General features: G+C 35.7%; 1 protein-coding gene across 1 annotated transcript; it reads right to left on the bottom strand.

Moving 5' to 3' along the window:
* Positions 1-10719: 10719 nt before the first annotated feature.
* LOC128205328 (uncharacterized) lies at positions 10720-21136 on the bottom strand. Its single transcript, XM_052906862.1, has 2 exons — positions 21056-21136; positions 10720-11533 (listed from the first exon to the last, which is right to left on the bottom strand). The coding sequence occupies exon 2, from the start codon at positions 11434-11436 to the stop codon at positions 10720-10722; it is 717 nt and encodes a 238-aa protein (XP_052762822.1). The 5' UTR covers positions 11437-11533; positions 21056-21136.
* Between the last annotated feature and the right edge of the window lie 1356 nt (positions 21137-22492).

Genomic DNA, 22492 nt, shown 5'->3' with positions numbered 1-22492 from the left:
GCAAAGCAAACAGCTGCAAATTGCATTGCCAATAAAATAACAAATATTTCTCTCATTTCTGATAGGATCCGTGTATTTTTATCTATGCTACCCTGGGTACTGCTAACGGCTTATTGTCATGGAATTACACCTGACAAAGCCGTAATACTGTTATGTCTTTAAAGATAAAATATTTGATGAATAATCTTGTATCTTTTCGTTAAGTGTTTGTGATAGTTTTGTTTAGTCAACACTCCATACACTCTCCGTTTTATCTGCAAACGTTTTAATGGCATGTTATTTTTATCTTAAAATTTCAAATCTAATAGAAATGATGAACATATCATTGTTTGTGAAAGGCACTCTCGCAAGGTTTATAGTCATGCAATGGAAACTTTGATTTTATATGAAAAGTGAATTAACAAGTTGCTTGTAAGCTGCCAAAGCAGTTTTTACAACAGTTTTTTGAATATTCTTAATACTTTTACAAAGCAAAATATTTACAATTCTACGTATATATTTACAGATTAAACTCAAAAGTAACGTAGTCTATGATTTCGTTTTTATACAAATCTGAAGTTATGCCACGTTAGGCAATGCCATTGTGTTTACGAAATTTCAACATCAATTTGTTAATCAGATATCAAAACATGCAACCGTTGCCTACTATTTTAATCTCGTGTATAATTTGTATTAAACCGTTCAGTATATGTTTGAAATACATTATGTAATTACATTTATGTGTTGTTCAACTCTTAGAATAAGAACCGACTGATATTTTGAGAACTTTTGGTGAATCGAAACACAATCGCTGTTGTGAATTGCAGCATATGTATGCTAATTCAATGCCAAATATTACATGTACAAAAGCGCCAAAAGGAATGTCGCCAGATTGGACAGGTAACTGAATGGGGAGTTGTAGTATTGATTATTATAAAATGGTTAACTTCCCAACGCTACATACCAGCACCGTGCCAAACTGAGTGCATTTTTTCGATGGCTGCCTTGAGTGGTTAAACGTCGCTTTATTTCAGATTAAATTTTGTTTTCCATAAAATCTGGCCAAAAATAAAGGGAAATCAATCTTATAACCAGAGTACTTTTTAAAATATCAGTTGTCTGTTGGATCTTGATATAAGGGGAACATTCTGACCAACTTTAAACATAATCTAACCAATCCCTACCAAGATATCGTATCGATGATATGGTTACAGAAAAAAATATCTAAAATTTGACCTTTTGACAACACCTTACATAGTTTCACATTAATCGAAAAGTTTATCAATGAAAACATGATGATAATGTTTTATAAATATTTGAACAAATGTCATAACGCCGGTGTGATGCAAATATGTTTTTATAAGATTTTCTAGTGACCTTGTTTTTCACCCCATGTCATCAACATTTACAAGCGGCCGATATATTATGAAGGAGGAAATTCTGACCAAGTTTGAGCATTATCATTTTCAGACAGAAACAAATGAGACGGATGGACGGAATTACGGACGGACAACGTCAAAACAATATCTCCCCCTCCCGAAACCTTCGATTCGGCGGGGGATCATTATTATAACTCCATAATGTGTACATATGGCACATATCATAATAAGTTAAGTACTGTTCTCTTATCCTAACTATCAATGTCCAGAACAAACAAACATTCTATGCATTAGGATATGTTGTCATCATTTATTCAATAGAGAACATTCAGACGCTGAATCAATAATGACTAGCTTTAAAAGAAGGTAATGTATAGACCTTAAGTTGAATGCAAACATAGTTTGACAGGGGGCAATATCTTTTGTTGTTTTATTATTCAGCGACGCCGACAACCACGCCAAAGCTATGACATTGCCTCAACATTTTTTTCGCATGGATAATTGTTCATGATCGCTATATCTTTATTTTCGTCATTCTCTTGTGATTAACATTAAACACATTAAACATTTTCCCCCGATTTTCTAGAGTTTAACACAATTCAAATACACTCTTTAAAATGAAAGCGTGTTAAAATAGTGAAAATATATAATATAACAAGGTGACACATATAGTTGAGAAGCATACACATATTAAACTTAGTCAATAAGTGTTGTGAATATTTTATACTTGGTACTATATTAAGCGTTTTTGTACTGCTAGTAGTGCCAAAACACAAGACTTACACTTTTCACACGCTTCACACACCTAGTCATGATCATCACAGAATTAATGAAAAACAAACTGGTTTGAACAAGTTAACTTTCAATGCAACCAAAACTAAAATTGAATTAAATTACTTTTAACGACAAATTGATGGTGAAAGTAAATTATAAAATGCATACAATATTCTGCTGCTTTCATTTGCGTAATTTCATCCAATAATATGTTTCAATTTTACATGTTTAAATGCCAGAAGACCCTTACAAGCAGAATGCGTCTCATACGCATGTACATTGGTACAAAAGAATATAGCCCCTTTTTATGTAGAACACATAACGTATGTTAACGCCTTATTCGTGCTATAGGGAGGGCATTTTAACGAGCCACAAAAGCTTGAGCAACGTAAAACAAATCATAATTCTGGTCAGCGCCATTACTTCGTTCCGCTATTTCAGGGTTACTGTCGACTCGAACGAGTTCTTTGTTCCGATAATAGCCATGATACGACGACATCAAATAGCCAGAGTGCTCCGTATGTCCATACCTCAAAGGTCAAAGTCACACGAGACACTTAAAAGTCAGAGTAAACATGCTCGTGTGCGGGCTATAGATTACTTATGCATTGATGGATTACCATATTACTTGGTACAAATGTTGTCCTTATTGAGACGATGTGCAGTGATCTTGACCCTGGTCAATACCTCAAAGGTCAAGGTCGCACGAGGCTTTTAAAGGTCAGAGTACAAATACTCGTGTCCGCGCTATAACTTACTTATGCATTGATGGATTTCCATATTACTTGGTACATATGTTGTCCTCACTGGGAAGATGTGCAGTGACATTTACCCGGGCCCATATCTCAAAGGGCAAGGTCACATGAGACATTTAAAGTTTAGAATACACATGCTCGTGTGCGGGCTATAACTTACTTATGCATGGATGGATTACCATATTACTTGGTACAAATGTTGTCCTCATTGCGACGATGTGCAGTGACACCTTGTCCAGGATCAATACCTCAACGGTCAAGGTCACACCAGACTCTTAAAGGTTAGAGTACACATGCTCGTGTACGCGAAGTCATAGGCTCAAGCGTGTCACAGCGTTTTTTTACTTGCGGTATAAAGTCTACCCCCCCCCCCCCCCCAACGATTACATTCAATAAAAGAAAGAAACCAGATCATGATATTATTTTTTTTTAAATCGCCTTGTTTACAACAACAACTGAATAATTAGCATGCTATAACTCACTGTATTTGTGTTTGATTTAAATTTATGTTATTTGATATTGCAGCAGAGTGCGTTGTTTTTAAAGCTGCACTCTCAAAGATTTCCCATTTTTACAACTTTTTTTTTATTTTTTGTCTTGGAAAGGGCACATTTTTGCGAAGATATCTACAACCCAATGATATAGGATTGCTGAAAAAAATCAGATCGCAGATTTTTATATTTCCGTTCGAAAAATAAAGTTTTATGGCTTAAACCGTTACTAACGGTTAAAGAAAAAATGCATAAAAAGATCAATTTTTGAACTTAAATAAAACAAATCTGCGATCTACTTTTTGTCAGCAGTCTTATATAATTGGTTTCCATGGATTTTCGCAAAAATTGGCTCGTTCCAAGACAAAAGATGAAATAGTTGTCAAAACGTTCAATCTGTGAAAGTGCAGCTTTAAACCTGCAAATTGAATAAAAAACAAATGTGTCATTCAAAAACATTTTAAAGAAAATTAGTTACCTATACCATAATCCGATCTTAAAATAAACCATACAGTAAATCAGTACGGTAAGATCTTGGTTAGATCATGTTACCAATGCACACGAAATCCTTAAAATAATGAGACTTGAAAATATATTATTCAAGGTACATACTCACCAAGAATAGAACGTTGGTATTTTGCTTTGATTACGTCCCTTGAAGATATATATTTTAGTTTAGAGATTCTGCTTTTCGTTAGAGATCTCACGGTTAATAAGCATAGCTCGTTGCAGTCGTCATCATCGAGGAATGCTCACGTCGTTGTTAACGTTACCGATGTTAACTTTGATATATTTAATGTTCTGGAATTTCAATGCATACATTTGTGATCTGCAGTACTTCTAACAAGTCTTGAGATGACTATTTCAGCTGTACATGTTTTATTTAGATATAAAGTACACTATCAACCAAGTCGCGTTTAAAAGTTAAGAACGATCTCCTTAATCCCTTTGTTTACATTAACAACGTTTTGAACAATCGGCCCATTAAATGTAAATAGCATTTAAAGATAGAACCGTTTCTCTTTTAGCTTTGTTTTCAGCAGACATATAGGGCCGACTGTTCAGAACTTCCCTCAAGTTACCAACGTTGTTAACAGCATCGTTGTTAACTATAAAAGGTGGACTGTTTTGTAAAATGTTCATATAATTAAATGTAACACGTACAGCTGAAACAGGTATCTCGAACGTTGTAAAAAAACTGCAGATCACAAATGTATCCGTTTTAGTTCAAGTGCAATACAGATTTGAAAGTTAACAACGATGCCGTTAACAATATAGTTAAAGGCCTAGTTTAAGGAATGTTTAGCATGAAAATCCCCTGCTGTGCATCTCCTGCTCATCGTACAGATGTCACAGTAGGGGCCAATTTCCTGTGTATTTGTTTATAGGCTCAGAGCCATTTATGTTTTTTTAATTATTATTTATTTTTATTTTTTTATTTTTATTTTTTTTTATTTATTTTTTTATTTATTTATTTTATTTATTTATTTTTTTATTTTTTATTTTTTGGGGGGGTCACCAATAAAAGGATTAAACTATGCCTTTAACTTCAAGAAAGTTATGAACAATGCTGACATGTGCACTCAATATGAGGACTCAGCTGAATAGTTAACGATAAATGAACACTAAGAACGAAAATCTTCACTCTTTATTGTCCGTTAGATGAGTAACGTTATTGCTTAAAAATCTCATTTGATTCCAGTGGATATGTTGTGTAGGATTTAATGGGGATCACAATAAGAACAAATGCCTTACATTATTCCTGTTGGAACCATTGTCTTTGAGAAGGGTAAAGTTATTGCTTTGTTGAAATTAAATTCGCATTTGAGTCCAGAACATATCCATTGTGTGGGACTTAAATGAGATTACCATAGGAACAAACGTCTTACTTTGCTCCAAGTGGAACCATTACTCCAGTCTAGTTCTAAATAAATCTGGCGAAATCGGGTAATTAGAAGTTTGATAAATGTACGCAACGTGTCCCTATCTACGTCATAAGCATTGCATTGTCTACTGGGTGTGTGTCCTTAGAATTTGGTTTAATATTAATGTTTGGTTTATGAGCCATAAACGTAAGTCATAAAAGTCACTTAAGTATTAGACAACAAAATTAAAATCCGTCATGACGTCATTCTCTGGTTAAAACTGGCAAACAGATACATAAAGCTAATCCCAATAAATTTGAATTTGTTGTGATAATACCACATTTAAACAGAATAATTTGTTAGATCTACTCCCTTCGCGAGTACGAGGGTAGTGGGTGAAAAATAAATTTGTATCTATTGTCAGACATCGTTCATTAGCTAAAGTCTGTATATTGCAATGTTGCTGCATGCGAATGTTACTTAATGACTACCTGTAACCTTTCTAACACGAATATTAATTAATGAAAAAACACTCTACAACGACACGCCCACTAAACGGCAGCTCCACCACTGATTGGTGGTGCGAAGAAAATGAGCTGTCGACACTTTTGTGGTGCAGCTGTGTCTATTGTTTCTTTGTGCACGCGTATGTTTGACTTATATTTGACATGGGTGTTTTATTAAATGGACATATATGAAGAATATATCCGAACGCCATCACTAGAGCACCACCAATTTTAAAAATATGTGCATATTTCCTATTTAAAAGAGCTTGCAAGTTTTTTAAGTATGCTGGCATAAGTACTTACAAAACAGTTCTATCTGCATGCATCCAAATGTTCTTGCGTTGTTTCTTTGCACCGATGTGTAGTTAAAAATGCTCGCTCTTATCAAAATATTCTCAGGTCCGGATCGGGAAGAAAAACTAGTAGCACCACTATTCGCACACTATATTGAAACGAAGTAGGTGATGTGCACCCAATAGAAAGTGTTCTTACACGGTACCACCTTCTCCGATGTTTGAAATACGAGATGTCTTTTTAATAAAAAATATCAGATAGAATACTCACTTGTGATCAAGTAAACATAAGGTACAGCATATTTTCATTGCACCACCGATAATTGGTGGAGCTGGCGTTACGTAGGCGTGAACGTGGAACAATAAACAAAAAAGCGCAATTAGACCAATCAAACTTAATACCGTTCAAGTACACGGACGGGTAGGTTTGGGGCCTGGTTGCCAATAAAAACACTCCATTTGTCAAATCCAATCCTGTAACTTATACAGATTTATCAGTAAAACAAATATGATATTTCACTGTTTCATACAGAATAAATTATGGGCTCAACGTACATTCTGAACTTTTGAACCCTTACATACACCATACTACCAATCTGGATGGTGGCCGAGCAGATATTTGGATGGTTACCTGTAGGTAGGGAAGGCGCAACCATGCCCTTGTACGCTATTGTTTCTAATAATACCAGCAAAATCTAATAGTATTTAAATGACATGATCAATTAAGTACCTCGTCTCAGGAATAGTTTCCAAAGGGTTTTTTCTAGGAAGCTAAATTAATTATAACATATTTACTAACAACACCACTGTACCATGCTGTGATTCCCAGGAATATAATGCAACTTGCAATTATGCTGTCTTAAATGCATACGAGTATCTTAACTTATACTCTTGAAAGAAGTGATCATATTACAGTGGAATGTCAACAAGTGGAACCGTGCGCGTGTGGATTGCGCGTGCAACCGGGAAAACTAGTTGATGTTATCACTGTATACAGTGCTTTATCTTACTTTTTTTGTAATTTTATGCATGGATATATTATGAAACGGCTCTTGTAAATAGTTGTTCCAATATTGTATTTTTTGTACATTTAGATCTAAATGCTTTTATTTCCAGGTCATCAGCTCTTGTTATGTTTTGACATGTTATGTATAAGTTTGTACTCATGTCGGGAAATAGTTCAATGAGCTAATGTTTCTGCTAACATATACCCGACTTTAAATAAGGATGTTTGTATCTTAATGAAAAACTAACATATAGAATGAAAGATCAAAGCATAGTGAGTACTGAAAATTAACATTTAACTGCATGGTTTCCATTTGGCACTCGCTTCATTAAATCCATTCAGTTAATAAAACGATATTAAGATTGACCATGGACTCATTTAAAGAACAAACAGACCCTACTGGGTCGATGAGGCATTAGCTTATGGTTTAATAAGTGCATTGTGCAAGAAGTGATTTAGGATTAATCATGATTAAATATGGTCTACATATCTAGCTTTTCTTATTCCTGTGCCAAATCTCTTGCACTTTTGTTATGCTATTGTAACCCATGAGTTCCGCGTTGTTTGTATGAAAATAAACCCATTGTAAATTAGAATAATTGCTCTGAAACGACTTCATAAAACAACTACATGTATAACATTAGGCCTAAAAAGAAATCATTTGGTTCGGGTTACCCGACCCTACTTACGGAATAGGCGCCGACCCTTCCGTTTTTATAGTCAGTTTGAAAAAAAAAAAAAAAAAAAAATATTTTTATTTTTTAATTCCTTTTCAATACGTAGTTTAAAACCTTAAATGTTATACAGAAGATAACTTTAACACCATTCCGTTTTGATGAAAATGAAATTCTTATATAAACCTAATAAAAAAAAAACAATAATAAAAAAGCCTACCTACCCTATCTAATATTTAAAAGGATGTAACCCTAACCAAATTATTGTTTTAGGCCTTAGTAGACGGCGTGGCATTAGTAGATCACCTGTAATCGCATTCGGAACTCCTCGGCCATTTTTTTTTTCAAAAACAACCTCGGATGTATTTGGACGGTTTACATACTGAAAAAGTGGTACGTTTAAGTCCGCTGCAAGTAGATCGCGTAGTAATTTTATTTAGCAGTTAAACTTTGTGATATTACTCTTGGGATTCTTAAATATGTTTGCAATAATACAATTCAATGGCAATCAATTTAAACTTAGATCAATAAATACAACTATAAAACACTACATTTAATTAATGATATAATTCAAAAATTTACGAACTACTTCAACTGATGTACCTGCACACATCCGAGGTTGTTTCCGATAAAATGGCCGAGGAGCTCCGAATGCTGTAATCGAAGTACTCGTTGTGTCGTATGAACTCGGCTTAGGGATAGATATCGTAAATAGGCTTCAAGATATACGAGTATGTGATGAGGCCGAAGGCGATTACCTTAATTATCATTACGCTAATGCACCAGTCAATTGTAACCACGGCCCCCAGGTCGGGGAAATAGTTTGATCTTTGAGCTTTGATTAAGAAGACCTATATAACGTCAACAATGTCTTGAAATGAATGGTTTTGATTCGTGTCGTAATAACGCTTCGAATAAAACTGATATAAGCTTCAAATCAAAAGACAAACAGCTAAATACTCTTCGCCATGTTGTCAATACGATTTTTGGCGGTTGAAAACACATACAACACGTTTCCAGTATGGGCACCGTCATGAACAATTTTTAAAGACCGTGTTTTATTTTCGAGGTCATATCTGTTGGATAATGGCCGAGGTGACCCGATTTAAACTAACACTAGAGCATATTCATTTCGTATTTTAGCCAGCTTGGGGTCCACCATAAACATTTGTTGGAGAGTAGTGTCTTTCAAAACGCACCTATTGTTAGATAAGATTAAAGCAGTAGCAAGACATCGCAATATTTAGAGTGGTCTTGTGGTAGAGATGTCCACCTCTCATCCAAGAGGTTGAGGGTTCGAGCTTCACCTGCATTGACACCAGCCTGGGCCAGTATTCAATATTGGTCTTATCTGACCCATAACCTTAGACATGCCTCAGTGATTCCATTCAGCAAATTGGTCAGCTAAATATACAGGCCAATCAAAACACTTATTTTCTAATCTTATACTTAAGTTTCTTATTGAATACGACCCCAGTACTGGTTTTTACCCCGGAAACGGAAACGGAATTGATAGTGATTCTACGTAAAAGCTTTCAGTTTTCGTAAAAAGGAGCTGAAAGAAACTAGTATATGCGAAGACATCGCAAACCACAATCTTGATTTCTTTCTAAACATCACCTACTGCGCACAAAGGAATGATATGATGCTGCTTATCACAGCGCTCAGAAAAAGAGACACACGATATTATGATTTTGATATTGTAATGACATTAATATGATTATATACTAGTATACAAACACCGTGTTTAAAACATGTTGTGCGAATATGCACTAGACAATGAATATATTTAACAGAATCAATAACATTTGACAACAAAAACTGTATAACAATTACACAACGGGCTGATTATCCAGTACTTTGTTAAAGTAAACAGCGTTGTTAACCTCATCTTTGTAAACTCTTAAATCGCTACTGCTCTGGAGTTTGATTGAATACACTTATGATCTGCTGTATTTCTTACAATAATTTTGATTGGATACACTTATGATCTGCTGTATTTCTTACAATAATTTTGATTGGATACACTTATGATCTGCGGTATTTCTTACAATAATTTTGATTGGATACACTTATGATCTGCCGTATTTCTTACAATAATTTTGATTGGATACACTTATGATCTGCTGTATTTCTTACAATAATTTTGATTGGATACACTTATGATCTGCCGTATTTCTTACAATAATTTTGATTGGATACACTTATGATCTGCTGTATTTCTTACAATTATTGAGAGAGAACTGTTTCAGCTGCACTAGGTAATATTTTGTGAGAACGTCACCAAATAGTTCACTTTTAAATGTTAACAACGATATTGTTAATCGCGTTTTTAACTTTAACACCGTTCTCAACAATCGGCCCAGAAAACAATGGCACCAAATAAAGAATTAACTTTCAAAATGATAACAATAAAATATAAAAGTATGAATCAATGTAAAATGAACCTAGCTCATTGATTCTAATAGGATATTACATATCTCTACTTATGATAATGATACGATTAGTCTCAGGGACCATTAGTCTCAGTGACCATTAGTCTCAGTGACCATAAGTCTGAGAGACAATTAGCCTAAGGGACTATTAGTCTAAGGGACCATAAGTCTCAGGGACCATTAGTATCATGGACCATAATATTAAGGGGTCATTAATCTAAGGTACCATTAGTCTAAGGGACCATTAATCTAAGGTACAAGTAGTCTATGGGACCATTCGTACAAAATAGAATACCTCTTTGGTCCGTGTTATAAACCAAGTTTTATATTAATTCATAAATGAATATAATTTTGTTACTACGTTTGACCAAATTAGACTATTTAACAATAATTTAAACACCAGGGTTAACCAAGTTATGCGACCACTTTGAACTCATTTATGTTCAAATGTCATGACATATTTATAGATATATATATGAAATGAAATATGAAAAGAAATATGAAACTTGAAACGATTATTGAAATTTTGCAAATGATGCCTTACTGTTGACTCAAATATGTTTCAATAAATCACTTCATCCGTTTCTACTGTAGCGTTAGACAGAGAGTTTACTATTGAGTCCCGAGGATCAAGGAGCATTCGCGACCTTGGGGTTTTCGTCTTCCTACGCGAGGAACGCGGAGTTTTCGATGTAGATTCAACTCTGTAGGGTGACGATGCTTCAACACTCTGTGTGTACAAGAGTTCGTCGGCCATAGCTTCGTTTAGTATGCTTGTCAGAAAATCATCGGCCGGTGGTCTATTTACACTTAACCCAGATAAATGCGCCATACGCGCACTACTTTTTGTCCGCGCGGACTCAATATTAGACGAGCCCCTATCAGCAGTTGTCTCTTTGTTAGCAGCGTCTTTCTCCCATGGAAATTTGGTTTCTGCCGTAGTGGTTGATCGCGGTGTTTGCTTATACACATTGGATGAAGACGGCGTGTATTTCCTGCTTGATGGCGGTCCAGGTTTATTTATTTGAGAACCATACAATCCAAGTGCGAGCGTTTTCCTGTCACTCTCCAGTTTGCTCTGTAAATGAACGGCCTCTTTCCCGAGGTCTTTCATAATCACTTTTTGAGCTCTGTCGTAGTAAGTGAGGTCATTTCTAAGACGATTTCCTGAGTGTCGGTTGTTGCGTAGAATGTCGTCGCTGTACTCAGAACGCTGCACGGTAACTCCATCTTTACTTCTGCCTCGTTTACTGCTGGGATTCATGTTTAATGTTTTCATTTGCGTCGGTCAGAAAGAACAAAAATGTTTTGTATTCTAGATCTTCGTTGGGCAGACTTGTTGTCTATTCATTTCCTTTTGGAGAATTGGTTGTTGTCTGTAAAAAGAAAGAAAAAATGTTAATATTCATTTGCAATATTTCACATTTGTATATGCTTTCCGGTACTTTATGAAGATTTATCAGCAAAATAAACTTGCTTTGTCGCTGTTTTAAACAGTTGTTTTGAAAACTAAGCCCGTTCTTAAGTCTGAATCAAACAAACATCAGCGCGCACAGGGCTAAGCCATAATTTCAACGACGCCATTTCCGAAATTACGTTACATCCGGAAACTATTGAGCGCGCTTTACCGAAAAACGACATTGAAATATTGTTTTATATCCTTTTATGGCATATGATAAACATACTAAAATTACCTAAATTTGAAATTAAAAAAGCAAACCTGGCTAAAGTAAAAACAGTTTCACAGTACATAAATAAATGCTTCAACTTCGATTAACACTTCTAGTCAACAAAATAAAAATGCCCTAATATGTACTTCATTACTAATGACAGTGACCATGTTCAAACCGTATTCCGTAAACTGATTGTATAGAATATCCATTAAAACCATATCAAATAAAATTTACTTTTCTTTAGTTGAAATTGTAAACCAAAATTGATCTGTCTGTTTTCATACATTGGCCACTTAAAGTCCATTAGGTCAAAATCAAACTGTTCCATTTAAATCCCTATAAAACAAACATCAAAATAGAGTACTTTTGTTTGTTGAAACAAAATTCCTAACAAACGCGCCCACAATCAAAATGTACGCAAATCAATTGAAATTACCATTCTTTAAAAGGTTCATTTGGTATTCTTTTATATGTAAATTTGAATGCGTCGTGCGTGCCTCTTTTTAAAACTAATTCATTTAAAATTAACGATTTTTATTCAAAGGGATGTTTTACTTTTAAACTGTTAAAATTTATCTAAGATTGAAAAGAATTGTCCCTGCAAAAAAAAAAGATGCAATCTTTCTCCAGATAAGATTTACTACAATTAATAATATTATTTAAATATTCCAAAGCGGATGAATAAATGTCGAAAACAATGGTTCTTATGAAGGATACCGAGTTTAATTTGAAAGAAATGAGCATAAAACACGGTATTTCTACCGTATGAGACAAAAGTAGACCACAGAAAATCTTTTAGCAGTCATCAATCATTTAATATTTTTGCGCTTTCTGCTATTAAATACACGGTTACAATCTTGTTAGTTAAAGGTTTATCAGTCAAAATTTGATGTTTGTTATACATGTATATGTATTGATTTTGAATAAGAGTATCACATTAACAAAACACATTGGTTCCATTGTTGTAAAAATTAAAAGATCTAATCGTTTTAACATTTTTTGAAATTAATAAGACATTTTAGATCCATTTAAATACACATTTAAGTATTATCACATTTTTTTATTTAAAAGAAAGACTTACCTTTATCTAGTTTACAAATGTGATAGTTACACCAAATATAATAACAGTTATTTCTGTTGAAATATTTATAACAGCGCTGAACATTTGTGGTCAAAAGATATATAGATTATACAACTATCATGTCATTCCTTGAGAATCAAAGTTGATTTGAACCAATTCAGTTGATCCAGTTAAAGGGACTCGCTCATGATTTTTTTAATAAAATGCAATTGTAAGACGAAATAAAGTGTGGTAAATCATTAGAAGTGTTAAAATCTATAAGATACTGATGGATGAAACTGCTCTGCGAATGTTGTTATATGCTTAAATATTGTCTTTGAAGTACACGATTTTGAAAAGCGTTTTATTTACGCGATACACCAAAAGCTTAAAGGTTAAGCTACCCTTCTGTTTGTGTATGAGTCTTTGTGGGCGGAAGGTTTTATTGCCAGTTTTCTCATTTTTCCTTGACTATATCGGTATCGCACCCCGATAAAACCAAAAATATGTTTTCCACAAAAATGTATATTTTTTGCAATTTCGATAGCATTGAGTAAAATTATTTTAAAATAAGTGTTTTAGATGAATTTACAGAGAAACAAATTTTTGGCCCAAAACATGAGCACGTCCCTTTAAAACAACACTGGTCAAAAGAGGAACAGATCATTCAACTTTCATGTAAATCCATGGGAATTAAGGCTGATTTTAAGCAAACGAATTAAAACAATATTTATGAAACACTCCCGCGTTACAAAAAGAACAAGTGCGTCAGTATAATGAAATAATCCGTTAATGGTTGTAAACAACTTACAGATTAAAGAAAACAAGCTTTCAAAATAACAATTATATTCGTCTATTCCTCTGCAAGCAATGTTAAAAGCTGTCGTCGCAGTTTAAACATTTATGCCTGACAGAAAGAAGTGAAAAGCGAACAGAAATAATACAAATTTTATGTCGGCGATAAAGCACTATAAATGGAAAGGTTTATCCCAGGATTTATCGCCAACTGTTCGTGCAGAATAACAATTAGCTTCGAAATTTGAACCCTCTTTGAAGTGCTAGATGGGCCAATAGAAATGTCTTAGCATCTTTTCGTTGTGATGATAAATTAATGTAATAAATATTCATCATATTTGTGATATTAAAAGAATGTAAGATAGTGGGAATGATTCATGGTTTAATTTGAATAGGACAAGATTTGGTAGCGCACTGTTGACGAAAATAGAGAAATATTTTCACCTGGGATTACTCGACTTTTTCATTGTAGGAGCAACAGAAAATAATTAATTATGATAACATTGTAGTTTAAAATTTTATATTGCAAAGTTGTATTCTAACATATTAAGCCAATTTAAATTAATTGCTATATTTTTTCATCTTTTTTTTTGGTTTTAAAGTGACACTCTTATTCAAAATCAATACATACACACGTATTTAATACCAGAAAGCCCAAACATATTAAATGATTGGTGAATGCTAAAAGATTCACTGTGGTCTACTATAGTCTCATAAAGTAGAAATACCGTGTTTTATGCTCATTTTTTGTTTCAAATTAAACTCGGTTTCCTTTTAAACAACCATTGTTTTCGACATTTAGTCATCCTTTTTTGAAAAATATTATTAAATGTGGTAAATCTTATTTGGGAGTAAGAGTGCATCTTTATAACTTTTTATTTTCTTAGATGACTGTTTCACCGCTGAATATGAGTTTATTTCTTATTGCATAAGGGACCAGATACATGTGTTTCTAGACGAACCACGAACAGCATCGCAGCAATTCTTCTTTTTCGCATGTGAATGATTTACATCGACACCAGCCGTTCCCGTACAATGCCGGACTGATACGCAAAAACAGAGCCCAGTTCAACCTTTGCATCTGAGTCAATGAAATTTAAGGGTTGGCGGAGCAAAGAGGGGGCGGGCGGGGATGAAAATCTAGCAATTAATTTATAGTCGCCTTGTAAGTAATAGATAAAGGTTTTTAGTATATAAAATTTACAAACATAAATGGTTTGATGCGACACAGTCGCATAACAATCTATTTTGTGTAAGTACACACTATCAACCTTTCACTTTTGAGTAGTCTACATTCTATGGTGTAAACACCCCACAACGTAGGCCAGCCTCTGTTTATATATACCGGTTCATCTGATTAAAATCAATAACGGCTGACTGCGGATTTACTGAAATAAATGTATTGGCAAATTTGAAATATACTGCGATCTCATTGGACAAAATAATATTTTGACCACTTATAGTAAATACATATACAAATAAAGATTTCCAAAGTCAGGTGTCAATGTATAAATAAACAAAAGTTATTTCTATTCACCAAATATTTGCAAGGGGATAAAAACTGCCCTTAAACAATATGTAATAAAAGCTTTCCATTTTATAACCGTCAAACAAAATCAGTAACCTGTCTCCAACTAGGACAGGTAGGTATAGAAAGACTAATATTACATGTATTCTACTACTTAAGGACCAATAAACTCAACCTTAGACGCATTAAGATCCTCTTGAAATTGTTCTATGACCTCAAGAAATCGCTTGGCATGTTTGCACTGTGAGTTCAGCAGTCGACCGCATACTGCAAAGCAAATTTGATAATCTTGACCTTAAATAAGCTTCCAGTTCAGGATGAAACCCTAAACTAGGATGTAATATTAAGCGGACCATAGAATTCGGTGCCTTTGTCCTGGCATTGTTCCAAAACATTTCGAAAATATCTTCACATAGTGACAGAGACTTATAATATCTGTCATGTGTTCCCGTTCCGGCATAGAAAAGCGCTGTTTTGTAGATTTCACCAAAAAGCACGTGCGATGATTTTAGCTGACGTCATGACGCGCAGTAATTTTTATTTACTGCATACGACAAGAAGTGCCTTCAGTATCACGTCTTTTAAGGGTTATTTTGTTTTGTTTTGAAGGTGTCTTTTTGTAAAGTTAATAGTTATGGAACTCATCTATTGAAATCTCATAATTTTGGTTACATAAAATGTAAAATAGAAGAAATGAAAAGTATTACGTCACAGCGCGTGACTCATCTGGCATGGGGGGATGCCAGATGGAGTTTTCCAGCACGGCTGAATTCACCGGAAATGCCTATCCGGTGTGCTAGAAAGACTGTTATAGTTTCATATCTACGAAGAATAATTAACTTTCCAATGTTAGCGATGCTTTAAATAGAATACACTGAAGTTGAGAACTGTTATTATGAAATAAAAAATAACAAGTCGATGGATCCCATTTAACTTTGAGCTGTTTAAGGTAGTGCATGTTTAATGATCATTTTAGTAGTTCATGCCTGTTGATCCCATATTAGTTTGGATCATTTAAAATAGTTTGCCGTGTAGAGAAAGGAAACTTGCAACTACACCATCAACGAAATGGAAATACGCATGTTTGGCGTAGTACGTCATTCCACGTCCTATTCCCGTTAAAATAAAGAACAATTATACAAACTGCCATAACGTGTTTTTTTTTTCTTTTATTTGATTTCATCTGGACATTATTTATGTTATTTATTGTAAGTTAACAGTAACCTATCAAACGTTTATGGGTTCACCCGGCGGCAAGAAATAACGTTTATATCGCCAATGGCTCAATCAATTGACAGGCTTAATTGAAAATCGGATACCTAAACTGACACTCGGAACTCCTCGGCCCTTTTCCATCGAAAACAACCTCGGATGTATACCGGTATATCACTAGAAGTAGTTCGTAAATTTTCAATAATATATGTATTAATTGTAGTATTTTTAATGTGTTTTGTGTATCACTATTGATTGCCATTGTAGTGTTTTATTTCATAAATAATTATGATGACCAGGAGTAAAGTCATTTAGTTTTACTGCTAAATTGAAATTGGTACGCGATCTTCTTGCAGCGTAGTTAAATGTTTAGATTTCTGACATTGTAAATCGTATATATATATACATCCAAGATTGTTTCCGATGGAAAATGGCCGAGGAGTCCCGAATGCTAAACTAAATATTTATTTTTATCATTATTATTTATACTAGTTTTACAAAAAAAGTATAAATGTAGTTTATAACTGAGGTGAAAGCCAATGGCTTATACTGAGCCCTTTTCCTAGGATTTTTTTTTAAAACGAGCGTACGGCAAAATATCGTAATATCATGAATTTATATTAAAAATAAACTGGGTGTAACAAAATGAATTGTCTTTTTTTTCAAACAAAATCAAATAAACTTTGACTCAACTGACAAAAAAGATATTAATTGCGCAATAGAGATCACAATTAATCAGAAAGACCGCTTCCAAAGAGTGAACGTACGATAAGTACATTGATAATATCGCCTCCTTAGTCGTAAATCGTACGCTGCTTAAAGATACACTTTTACTCCCAGATAAGATTTACCACCACTAATACAAATATACCAAAACAAATGTCGAAAACAATGATTCATATGAGGGATTCCGAGTTCAATTTGAAATAAAGGTGCTGAAAAGACGGTATTTTTTACCGAATGGGACAAAAGAACATCATAGTAAATCTTTTAGCACTCAACAATCATTTAATATCTTTGCTAGTTCAGGTATTAAATACACGGTTACAATCGTCTTATCAGTAATTAATATGTACCATAAATTCATTATTTAGTAAGTAATTAAAGGTTTATCACTCAAAATTTATGTTTGTTTTGTGCGCGTTTGTATTGATTTTGAACAAGAGTGTCACTTTAAGAGTGCCCGGGAACACCCGTAAAGTTACGGGCGGAACATGTTCGATTTATGTTCCTACACTATTGTTTAGTGAAACGCAAATTAAACGCCAAAGGCGGAGTTACGTCTAGAACTTGACGAAATGGGCCCAGGAACTTTCGTTAATCATTACCCCAACGTCAAAGAATGTGTTACTGTCTAACGCAAACAAACAATGGTTAAAATTGAAATAGAATTACCACTTATAAGCGGTCAACATACAATTCCCTACAATAAGAATGCAGTAAACCTCAAATTTGCAAATACATTTATTGCAGTAAATCAGCAGTCAACCGTTATTTGATTAAATCAGGTGAAGCGGTAGATATAAACAGTGCCTGGCCCACTTAGTGGGTAGCTTACACAATATTATGATGCGTCGCATCAAGCCGTTTTTTTTTCGTAAGTACATCTAATGCACCAGTCAGTTGTAACCACGCCCCGGATAGCCGGGGAAATGGGCCGTGTTTATACCTTTCAGGTGGCCCCGCAGTGCCGGGTGAATGCGGTGGTTTTGTCTTCGCTTTAAATATAGCGGGGAATGGGCCTTACCTATGGTCCCTGGGGTGCGGTGGCGTTTGGCGGGGATTTTACCATCTGTTTGTCCCCGCAGGGCGGGGATTTTACCCGGGGTTGGCTGCACCGAAAGTCAAAGTCCCTGCTATTCCCCGGACCTGGGGGGGGCGTGGTTACAATTGACTGGTGCATAACAACCTTTAACCATAGTGAAATATCGTAACGAGCGAGCGTTTGTTCATTAATTAAGGTCCTGTCAGATACTACCGATGTACCTCACCGGGACTAAACCGGAAAACATAATTTACAACGGCGAATAAATCGGCGTAGCTACGTCGCACTTGAAAAATCACAATTGGCCGTAGCAATACCGATGTAGAACCGGCGTAAGAGCTAATGTGTTACAGAATACCACGTTTCTGTCACCGATGTTACACCGAGGCGCCGCTGGTGTTCTACCGATGTGCCACCGCTGACCGGAGATATAGCGGGGTGGTGCAGTTGTGCTGCCGTTTCTACCAATAAACGGTATAAGTACCGGTAGTAAAAGGGGAGCACATCGCTAAGAACTGTAGTACATCGTTACTACATCGGCAAGACTACGGTATCACAGTTTTTCCAGCACGGTACACATTGAGGCCACCGGAGAACCGCCGATCCATAACGGTGCGCTTCCGGCGCTCTGCCGACATTAACAAAGCGATACCGGAGTACTGCCGTTCTACTATCGCTTTAGTCCCGTTGCTCTCTACGGCAGCGCAACGGCTACAGCCGATGGTATATTTCGCCTATGTATTGACCATGTCCTGACTATGTAATACCGTTCAAAATGATGTGAAAACGTTGCGCGGCCGTTCTAAGATTCCAGAATTACGCTTCATTTGAGCTTCGGTATAGCTCCGGCCAACTAATTCGGTTAGGTTAGACAGGCCCTTTATATACATTTTTAACATGCATCGGCAATTCACCGGTGCGGCTTCGTTAATGTCGGTATAGAACCGGTAGCCCAGCGTTATGGATCGATGGCTTCCGGTGAAATCAACTTGTATCGTATTGTTACAGCTGTGATACTGTGGTCCTGCCGAAGTATTAATGATGTTTTACCGTTCTTCGGAATGTAATACGCTACTACTTCCGCTACTCATACCGTATATCGGTACTACAACGGCAGCACAACAGTACCACTCCGCTACAGCTCCGGTCAACGGTGGCACATCGGTAAAACAACGGCAGCACAACAGTACCACTCCGCTACAGCTGCGGTAAACGGTGGCACATCGGTAAAACAACGGCAGCACAACAGTACCACTCCGCTACAGCTCCGGTCAACGGTGGCACATCGGTAAAACAACGGCAGCACAACAGTACCACTCCGCTACAGCTGCGGTAAACGGTGGCACATCGGTAAAACAACGGCAGCACAACAGTACCACTCCGCTACAGCTCCGGTCAACGGTGGCACATCGGTAAAACAACGGCATCACAACAGTACCACTTCGCTACAGCTGCGGTAAACGGTGGCACATCGGTAAAACAACGGCAGCACAACAGTACCATTCCGCTACAGCTGCGGTAAACGGTGGCACATCGGTAAAACAACGGCAGCACAACAGTACCACTCCGCTACAGCTCCGGTCAACGGTGGCACATCGGTTAAACAACGGCAGCACAACAGTACCACTCCGCTACAGCTGCGGTAAACGGTGGCATATCGGTTAAACAACGGCAGCACAACAGTACCATTCCGCTACAGCTCCAGTCAACGGTGGCACATCAGTAAAACAACGGCAGCACAACAGTACCACTCCACTACAGCTGCGGTAAACGGTGGCACATCGGTTAAACAACGGCAGCACAACAGTACCACTCCGCTACAGCTGCGGTAAACGGTGGCACATCGGTAAAACAACGGCAGCACAACAGTACCATTCCGCTACAGCTGCGGTAAACGGTGGCACATCGGTTAAACAACGGCAGCACAACAGTACCACTCCGCTACAGCTGCGGTAAACGGTGGCACATCGGTTAAACAACGGCAGCACAACAGTATCACTCCGCTACAGCTGCGGTAAACGGTGGCACATCGGTTAAACAACGGCAGAACAACAGTACCACTCCGCTACAGCTGCGGTAAACGGTGGCACATCGGTTAAACAACGGCGGCGCCTTGGTAAAACATCGATGTCAGTAAAGAGGTATTCGGTAACTTATCAGCTCTTACGCCGGTTCTTCATCGGTATTTCTACGCCAAATTGTGATTTTTCAAGTGCTTTCTCGACGGATCTCCGACGACTTTCTCGCCGTTGTCAATTGTGTCCCTGTTTAGTCACGGTGAGGTACAGCGGTAGTGTGTGGCGTGCCCTTATGGAGCCATTATTCGGAAAACGCTTGATTTTATTAGAGCGCTTTAAAAACCATGCACACATGTAACAGTCTGAGAGAAGCCGGTCTTTAAATGTCAAGACATCTATTGTAATAACATATGAAATCAAGACATTGTTCATTGATTAATTGAATAACTTCCACAAACTTTCTTTTTAAATTCCGAAATATATATATATATACTCATTATCATTATTATTATTATTATTATTATTATTATTATTATTATTATTATTATTATTATTATTATTATCAGCAGTAGCAACAACATTTATAACAACATCAGCAGCAGCAGCAACAACAACAACAACAACAACACCAACAGCAGCATCAGCAACAGAAATAGTAGAAGTACAGGTAGTAGAAGCAGTAACAATAACAATAGTAATAGTAGTAGTAGAAGAAGTAGTAGTAGTAGTACTAGTAGTAGTAGTAGCAGCAGCAGCAGCAGCAGAAGTAGTAGTGTTAGTAACTTGAAACTTGTAACGTATGAATTTAATAGCTTCATGGTTTACAGTATTATAAATGTTTACTTACCATTTATTTTATTCACACCTTTTTGTTAATATAAATGATTTAATAAGACTAATAAAATATCTATTTAAATTTAGATCCGCCACTTTCAATTTCCTTTCGTCAAATGAATCTGACAAAATACTTAAATGGAAGTGGCCTAGTACTGAGCCGATCAGATTTGTAAATTAAATACCAATAAGATTTATATTCGACCCATCCATCTCTAGTGTTTTAAATAATTCTAATCCTCTCACAAATTGGAAAACTGAAATGGATTTACCTAGGTCAATAAAAGTCGGAGATTTTAAATTGATTTCGTGATTGAACTTTGTGTATAAATACAAAACACTTGATGTTTTTAAATGCAATACACTTAGACAACAGGCCGCTTCAAATGCATTTAAATCGTCTGATTATAGAGACAGAAAACTCCATATAAGAAATTACTTATCAAGTGTACGTAAAATTACCGGTGCTTTTCTTCGTATCCCAGTAAAGAAAGAATTCTATAAATTTAATGGTTTTATACTGTATGCTATTTTATTTTCAAGAACTTAAAGGGAGCCGGTCACAGACTTTTGTCTGCAACATTTTTTTTTTCTGAAATTGAAATATTTTATTCACTTTTTTGAAACACACCAAAGAGCAACTGACAGATAAACATTTGAATAAAATTTGAAAAATAAAGTTATTTAATTATAAATAGCTTACTTACGCTTTTGGGCGAAATTAAGCCTATTTTAGAGATTGTTAAAAACAGAGCGCGTTATGATGTGTTATCTTGTTACTAGCATTCTTTTCGCATTTGAAATTAAAACATTTATTTGAGTGTCTGAACATGTAAAACGGGAACGAGTCCCAAAAATGAAGTCCATTCGCTAAGAGCTTCAAACATAAAATAGTGCCTTATTCCCAAGAATCTACGTGATAATCACTAGAAGGTTTGAGTTGAACCCCCTCCCCCTTCTCCCCCCCAGGGGGCCGTTTCAATAAAGGATTTTAGTCGTAACTTCAATTATCTTAAACCTGTATAAAGATTAACAGTACATGTACATCAATTATTTTTATTTACTCAATTTGGTGTTCATTTTCAATGCTGATTTGAGTTCAATTCACTCAAATATGTAATAAAATAATGAAACTATGACACTAAGATAATTTCAATTTACGATAAAAATCTTTATTGAAACGCACCCCAGAAGAAAATCAATTTAACTTTTTAATGTTTTCATCGAAAGAAAAAAAATATAACAATACAATACACCATATCTTAACATGGGCAAAAAAGTATAATAATACAATACACCATACGTTATCATCGGCGAAAAAAATATAACATTACCATGCAATATATCACAGCAAAAATAGCTAATTTTCTTTGGTAACAACCCTTAAGCCCCACGACCAGAAGTTAAAAAGTGTGGGAGGGATGCGTGTCAAACAATGAGCCCCAAGTTG

This window comes from Mya arenaria, chromosome 10 (genome assembly GCF_026914265.1).
Source record: "Mya arenaria isolate MELC-2E11 chromosome 10, ASM2691426v1".
NCBI lineage: Eukaryota > Metazoa > Mollusca > Bivalvia > Myida > Myidae > Mya > Mya arenaria.
The sequence above is the reverse complement of the archived record's forward strand: the minus strand, read 5'-3'. Positions and strand labels throughout refer to the sequence as shown.